This window comes from Pelophylax lessonae (genome assembly GCF_965119305.1).
Source record: "Pelophylax lessonae genome assembly, chromosome: 1".
Classification (NCBI taxonomy): domain Eukaryota; kingdom Metazoa; phylum Chordata; class Amphibia; order Anura; family Ranidae; genus Pelophylax; species Pelophylax lessonae.
Window position 1 is genome coordinate 743,989,658 of NC_138768.1, and position 7,670 is coordinate 743,997,327.

The 7,670-nt window shown below is 43.1% G+C and overlaps 1 protein-coding gene across 1 annotated transcript; it reads right to left on the reverse strand.

The window, feature by feature from the left end:
- Window positions 1-915: 915 nt before the first annotated feature.
- Window positions 916-6,152, reverse strand: ZAR1 (zygote arrest 1). The gene is made up of 4 exons (XM_082254063.1): window positions 5,513-6,152; window positions 3,115-3,207; window positions 2,964-3,038; window positions 916-1,066 (listed from the first exon to the last, which is right to left on the reverse strand). The coding sequence occupies exons 1-4, from the start codon at window positions 6,146-6,148 to the stop codon at window positions 923-925; spliced, it is 948 nt and encodes a 315-aa protein (XP_082110189.1). The 5' UTR covers window positions 6,149-6,152; the 3' UTR covers window positions 916-922.
- Between the last annotated feature and the right edge of the window lie 1,518 nt (window positions 6,153-7,670).

The following is a 7,670-nucleotide window of genomic DNA, read 5'->3' on the forward strand; positions in this document are numbered from 1 at the left end:
CAAACTAGGATTCATATTAAAGCAGAGGGTCAGCATGCTGGCCAGTCAGCTAGCATTTTCTAAAAGCCAGGTAATACAACAGAATAGTACTGCCTTTTGCCTTTCAGTTCTCCCCTTATACTAACCAAAATCAGCCAATTCTAGTTATTTTTTGGTTTCTAAATGGGGATAACCTGTCAGCATTGTGTAGGGATTGTGTCCCATTTCCTGCCCATGTGATTACTGATTTTAGACAAAAAGGCAAAATTCTCCCAACAGCATCACAAGCAATAACCTAGCAGTAGCAGAATGGGGAAATGTTTAGAAGCAGCGTCCTTGTCTGAATTCCCCTAAACCATCTGTAAAACACGGCAGTGGTCCAAACTCACATGTCACCAACATCAGAAAAGTAAAGAATCTACTACAAAAAGTTTTCCAGTTTTAATAAGTAGGGATGTGTTAAAACCAGGTCATTTCACTCATCGGCTAGTAAGAAAGTGGAGGGGAAATGTTTAACTATATAGAGTGGCAACTATTTTCTGTACCATGACAGTTGTCACCCACAGCACATATGGAGTGAATCCCCCCCAAGCAGAAAGAGCAATAAAAATCTGACCAGGTCTCACCCTTACCCGACTCCATCTAAAAAATACAGTTTTGACCAGAGTTTAGTTTTAGGGTCAACTCATCAAGCTAAAAATTATAAAGTGAAGTTGTAGCTGCTGACTTAACTTAAGTGGAACCCCGCTTTAAGTAAATTCAATGCACACAAATTCAGCTGAAAGTTTTCTTTATAACCTGTTGATTTTATTCGTTATATGGATGGAAGTGCTGTGACAGTTTATTATAATAATCGGTATTCGACTACTCCAAAAAAGAAAAACAAAAATGCACTCTTCCAGCCAAAGAAAGAACAGGTCCGTAGGAGTATACACATGACCGATTAAATGATATACTTGAAACTGAAGGTGCTGTCACACGAGAGCCTCTTGCCCTTGCATCTCCCACACAAATCTTGGCGATGGGGCCTCTTCGGGTCTACATGACGCTGCTTCACAGGACACACACATCGGGTTTGTTTGCAGCTCTGTAAAAGGATATAGTGCATAGTTCATATTCTCTCCATACTATGTAGAAGCCATGGTCTTAAGACCATCAATTCACAAACACCTTTTATATAGACCGTTCTACTGCTTAAGCACTCCAGGCACACAACCTCACGTCACCTATACTATATAAACTATATTATCAAAGTATTGGGATGCCTGCCTTTACTAGCACATGAACTTTAATGGCATCCCAGCCTTAGTCCATAGGGTTCAATATTGAGTTGGCTCACGCTTTGCAGCTATAACCGCTTCAACTCTTCTGGGAAGGCTGTCCACAGGGTTTAGGCATGTGTATGGGAATGTTTGACCATTCTTCCAGAAGCACCATTGTGAGGTCAGGCACTGGACAAGGCAGCCTAGCTTGCAGTCTCTGCTCTAATTGATCCCAAATGTGTTCCATCAGTTTGAGGTCAGGACTTGTACAGGCCAGTCAAGTTCCTCCACCCCAAACTCACTCATCTATGCCTTTATGGACCTTGCTTTGTGCACTGGTGCCCAGTCATGTTGGAACAGGAAGAGGCCATCCCCAAACTGTTCCCAAAAAGTTGGGAGCATCAAATTGTCCAAAAGGTCTTGGTATGCTGATGCCTTAGGAGTTCCCTTCACTGGAACTAGGGCCAAGCCCAACCCCTGGAAAAAAAAAAAAGCATGCCCCATAATCCCCCCTCCAAATAATATTGACCAGTGCATAAAGCAAGGTCTATAAACACATGGAGGAGCAAGTTTGGGAAGAGGAACTTGACTGACCTCAAACCCCCCCCCCCCCCCCCAAGTCCCAGCAATGTGCATGAGAGCACCAGCTCTCCAGGGACACTCCCTCTTCATTGGCTGAGACAATAACAGCCAGTGAGCCTATTATAAGAGGGGGGTGATGCAGAGCAGGAGCTTGGGAGCAGGGAGGGGCCAGAATACCAGCAGGGGACTTGGGAACAGGATATTTGGGGCCTCTCTGCAAAAACCACAGAGCAGGCATGACGTGCATTTTTAAAAGCACTTGCCTTTAATATCACTTTAAGCATGCAGGCTTCTTAAAACAGGTCATTCTTCAAACAGTATTAAACATCAAAACCAAGAACAGTGCAGTTTACCAATCCTTGGGTGGTGGCTGCATTTGTTTTTAAACTTCCCTCCTCCCCCCTCTTTTCACCTGGTGATTCCGGCCAGTAACACCTCCTGTATTAGAGCGCCCCCAGTCTTAAGCATAAGGGGAGGGGGCACCTTTGGGCAGTAGAATGGTCAGCCGGGGGGGGGGGGGGGGTCCACGATGATTAGATTGGATTAGAAGCAGATTTAGACACTAACCTATTGAAGCCAAATTTCAGCTCACTCAAGCAGTTACATTTTTAGGGGGATAAAAGTTTTACATAAAAAAGCTGAACATTGTAAGCACCCGTCAGTAGTAAATAGTATGTCTCGACACCAACTGCTCCATTTGCAGAACAGATTGTTCCGTTGAAAAACAGACAAGCTGGCCATACATTATACAATTTTCATGCTCAATTTCCTTTAGATTTACCAAACCCATAGGAGGTGAAACCTAAACTTTAAATATGCAATCAGGCAGGCCCTCGCACTACATAGCTGAAAGTAAATCTAAAGGAAATTGTATAATGTATGGCCAGCCCCACTGGCTGGATAAGATGAAAAAAGGCAAGAAAGCCTAAAAGAAATTAATGTAACCATCACATTTACGAATTGGTATACTTGCAATGTAATAAATATTTTTTCTTTGGGTTTGATATCACTTTAAATCCCAAAAATACAATTAGGTTTTATTACTTTTTATTGCCAAAAAGCATGCACATCAGGGGGCCTTGTCCTATTAGAAGCTAAATCGATGCAAGAGCATTTCTATTACAGGCTGAACACACTTACTTGACACATAATGTCTTCCACTCGATATGGATTAAATGACTTCTGACATGTCCTGCAGAATTGTTTGAAGTACACCTGCCAACAAGCCGTACAGATTCAATGAGTCAATGGCTTAAGCCAAATCGAATGACAACAGACTAAACGCACCTACCTTATTGGTGCCCTGAACACACCAAACATAGGCACTTTCCCAGCGAATGTTGCAGTCTTTACAATGGTAGTAGCCATACTTCTGCTCCAGGAACTAAAGTTAAAAAGTTCAACAGATTTTGAAAACAATGAAATATCGATCCAATCCCCCCACCCATCCAATCCATCCATCCTAATATGCAGATCTGGGAACAAAAACCTACAGACCTCCAACAGTCTGGAAACTCCTAAGACCAGCTTGTCCTTTTAGAAGCAGCTGGCCAGGAATGGTTTGACATTTTGGTAGGGTCTTGAAAGCTCAACATCCATTACATTTTTCAAGGGTTTACAGTTGCTGCAAACAGCTTTGCAATTTGATGTCCTAGTACTTTATATCCTTACTTCCAAGAATTCTGCACCAGTCTGAAGGTCAAATAAATGCATTTCACGTAATAGTGAATCATAAAAAAAAATGACAAGGAATGTAGGACTGTCATTACACCAAGGATGCCAATTTAGACATTCCAGTGAAAGTAAGCTCACTCACATTTTCAGATCGTAACATAGGCTTTGCCATAACCTTTCTATCACCGAAATGGGAAAGAATAGATTAGAGATTCACAAAAATCCTTGCATTATGGTGGTTTTACCTGGCAGCTTGTGTCTAAAACCGGAGTACCAGAGCAAGTACCCATCCATGTTCAAAGCCCATCCCTTTATTGCAGTCAGACATTAAGTTATAAAGGTTCCGTGATTAGGTAGATTCACTAGAAGTACCTTCAGACATTAAAAAGTTAGAGCCAAAGAATAAGGGTGATCAACCCTCAAGGAATTTTAAAATCTGTCCAACTCCTCCAAACAGCCAGCCCACTGCTTGCATTAGGACTGAGGGCTCTTGATATTAGTACCGAGGCAGGGTGCCATGAGGTTTTCAAGACACCATGTACAGCAACCCACTGGCCCCTCCCACCAACCATGATCTATTGCATAGAAAAGAACAGAAAACCAGGGATGACATCACTGTCTCTAAGGCATGTCAAAATGAATAGTTTTATTTGAAAGCTGAACTCCAGGAAACCTAACAGTTCTCCCTTGTCGTGGGACTGCACCCATGCTGCAAGGATTAACGGTTTAGGTCTTGGGGATTTGGGAAAGCAAAACCACTTATCTGATCCATCACTTCTGCAGGTTGTCTCCCCATGCGGTGGCAGTTTAAAGGCCTCTGTCAGAAAGTCCAATGTAGGAAAATCCCTGCACTGGAGAGCACCAAGAGACCGTCCACTGCTAGTGCATGGGGGGGGGGGGGGGTACAACCTGCCAGGCAAACTTTCTGCCCCCTTAAAGGAATGAGCAGTTGACCTTTGCAATGCAGGCCCAGACCCATTGCAAGGGAGCATTTAGGTTTCCTGGTGTTGGACTTATTAGATTTCTTGGTGAGGAGGGAAGGCAAAAAATGATTTTTAAATTTTTTGCCACATAATATATTAAGAGTTAGGCATTGAATTACAACTAAAGGAAAGCTTTTTTTTTAGTTTTGGATAGAATGGAGAGGGATTAGAACACGTTTTTGCAGTCTGTGCTCCCATTCAAGAGGTTGTAAACTCACATTTTTGTTCACCCTGCAAGAGAAACACAATGAGCTAGTATGCATTGCATACTAGCTCATTATGAAATACTTACCTTAGAACGAGCCCCCACCATGCTGCCCGCTTACCTCTGACGGGCGACATGTCCAGTCGCCCATCTTCCGGGATCGCGGCATCCAGCCATTTGATTGGCTAGAGCCGCAGTGACGTCACTCCCGCGCACACGAGCCGACAGTCACGGCACGGGGCTCTGAAGGAACGGCACAAGTGGCTGTTCCTTCAGAGCGCATGCGCCAGTGACATCACTGGCTGCATGTAAGGTAAATATCTCCTAAACGGTACATGTTTAGGAGATATTTACAGTACCTATAGGTAAGCCTTATCATAGGCTTACCTATAGGTACAACTTGCAGAGGAGGGTTTACTTCCGCTAAGATTCACTCCATTTGTCCTGTTTACCATTATCACTGAAAGTAACAAAACCCCAAATTTTGGATTGTCCCCAGAAAAATAGAGGGAAATCTTCCAGTGGGACCACTAGTTCTGATGACCTGGGGGTCCCTAAGGAATTCCCTTAATTTGCAGGGGATTTCCTCTCACTTCCTGTTTGGCTTTGGGACAGGAAGTGAAAGCTCTGCCATAAGGACACAGGTGGGGAAAAAAAGAATCTGACAGGTTTTAACCCTCCCTTGCTTTATCCAAAATGAAAACAGTTTTGCGTATAGTTTTACTTCAATGTAGAAGTGTTAATTCAAAGCACTGAGAAAATCATGCAAATGACCTTCCCATTTTTAATGCACACACTCCTGATTATTACAGAGATGGATTACTTGCCTGGAATCTCAGCCTTGTCTGCCCAGGAGATGGTGTAGTCAGCTGGCCCTCGCTTTTCTCCTCTGTAACCTCTTCGGTTCCACCATCTATATTGCTGACCTCTTTGTTCTCATTCTCAGTGGCTTCTTGCTTGGTCTCCCCATCTTCAGCTTTATTTTCGGATTCTTCTTCCACCTCCTGGAAAGTGGTAAGTCTTCCAGCAGCCACAGGTGAAAACACAGCAATGGTTCTGGGAAAGCGCAGGGTCTTGGGTGAAGATGCCGGACTTCCTTGAAAGTCAGAGCTTAGCTGGGGCAGTCTCATAGTTCCACTTCCACTTCTCCTCCTGAGAAGAGTTCTTGGACCCAATGAGCACTGAACAGATGCATCCTGTCTGGGGTTCACTTGAATCCCCACATCTCTGGTGTTCGCCTTCCTCAACCTTGGGGTAAGGTTGGGGTTCACCTGAGACAAAATTGCCTTTAACTGGGCCCTTTGATAGTTGTCAAAATACTCCCCAGAGTCACCATAGTTGGTCATGTAATTCTTTTGCCTCCAGCTCATGCCTTTAGTTTTAGGATTGATATACCTGTAGGAATAAGGGTTATATCCTGAATACATGTAGTTATCCATTGCCTCCTCTGTGAAGCTAGCCATAATGACTGGCCAGCAGCTCTTCCCAGGTGCTTGCTTAAATAGAGTCTTCCCTCATTAACAAACAGCCTGTGTATGGGATGTCTTTAGTTTGTCAGGTTACACCCTTAATTCTACCTTGGAAAAAAAGACATATATTTTTGTACCTTTTCCTGATTATTTTATTTATTTTTATTAATTCATTATGTTTTCTATTTAATTTAAAATAAATTATTATAGTAAAGTGTTGAATTCTGGGAATCTTTCCATCTATTCAGTGATTATCCATTAAGATTGTTTTATTGCAGTGACATTTGTATATTTCCTTAACTCTGTGATTATTTATGATTATACTGACAAGTGTGTGACCATAGATTTTAAAAAGCCAATTGCTTCAGCATCTTAGGCTGGCCATACACTATACAATTTTCTTATTCAATTTCCTTTAGATTTACCTTAAACTACGTAGTGCAAGGGCCTGCCAGATTGCATACTAATTGAAAGTGTTTAGGTTTGACCCTATATTACATGGTTTTGGTAAATCTAAAGGAAAGTTGAACAAGAAAATTGTATAGTGTATGGCCAGCCTTAGTTTAATAAAAAGAGCAACCGTGCCACCTTACCCTAAATTGTGTCATGTTTTTGTAGACTCAGGAAAAATGACTTATTTCTGATGCCATGCTGATCATGACTTATTAATCATCTCAGGATTACCTAACACATGGTTTTTGAACACTTTTGAACTAGCATTTGAACACTTTTGTGATATATATGTGTTAGAGATATGCAACAGCGGGTCCTGCATTGGATCTTAAGCCCCGTACACACGTACCGATTGTCGGCCGAACGATCGTCCGTCTTTTGTCCGGTGCTGTCCTGTAGGTTAAAAAGTGCTAAAGACTTCACACGAATTTTGTCGGCCAACAACAGCCGACTGCAGAAGTGATGTCATGTGATGGTTAACTTTCCGTGTGTTTTTTCTTCTCTGAGCATGCCCAATCTTGCTCATCTGCTGTTTGTCGGCTGAATTCTGTACTGACTGAGGAACAATCGGCCGTTCTGGTGTTGGCCAACAAAAATTTTAAAGCCTGCACACCAGATTCTGACAATCGGCCAATCGGACGGTGGCCGAATATTTACGGCCGACAATCGCTACGTTTGTACGGGCCTTTAGTAGTGTTAAGATTGGAGGAGCCTGGAGTGCCAATGGGAGACTCCAGAAGAGAAGCTTTGGGGCCACTCTGTGCAATAATATTGCACAGAGCAGATAAGTATAAGGCCCATTTCACACATGCGGACCGTTCAGATCTGCCTATCAGTTTTTCAGGTGGATCTGAACGGATGCCCCATATATCTCTATGGGGAATCGGATGTCAGCGGCCGCTGACATCCGATCCGATCCTGGTCCGTCAAATCCGGATGGATGGAAACCCTATTTTCCATCTGTCTGGAGGATCGGATTGGATAGGATCAGATGAAAACAGATAGGCGATCCATTCTCATCCGATCTCCTGTAAAGGAGAGCGGGGATCTGACAGGTCTGTCT

Coding starts and splice junctions, on each gene's coding strand:
- ZAR1 (XM_082254063.1), bottom strand. CDS start 6,148: ATGGCTAGCTTCACAGAGGAGGCAATGGATAACTACATGTATTCAGGA. Junction 3,208..5,512: donor AGACAAGGCTGAGATTCCAG/GCAAGTAATCCA, acceptor TTTTAACTTTAG/TTCCTGGAGCAGAAGTATGG. Junction 3,039..3,114: donor GTGTTCAGGGCACCAATAAG/GTAGGTGCGTTT, acceptor GCTTGTTGGCAG/GTGTACTTCAAACAATTCTG.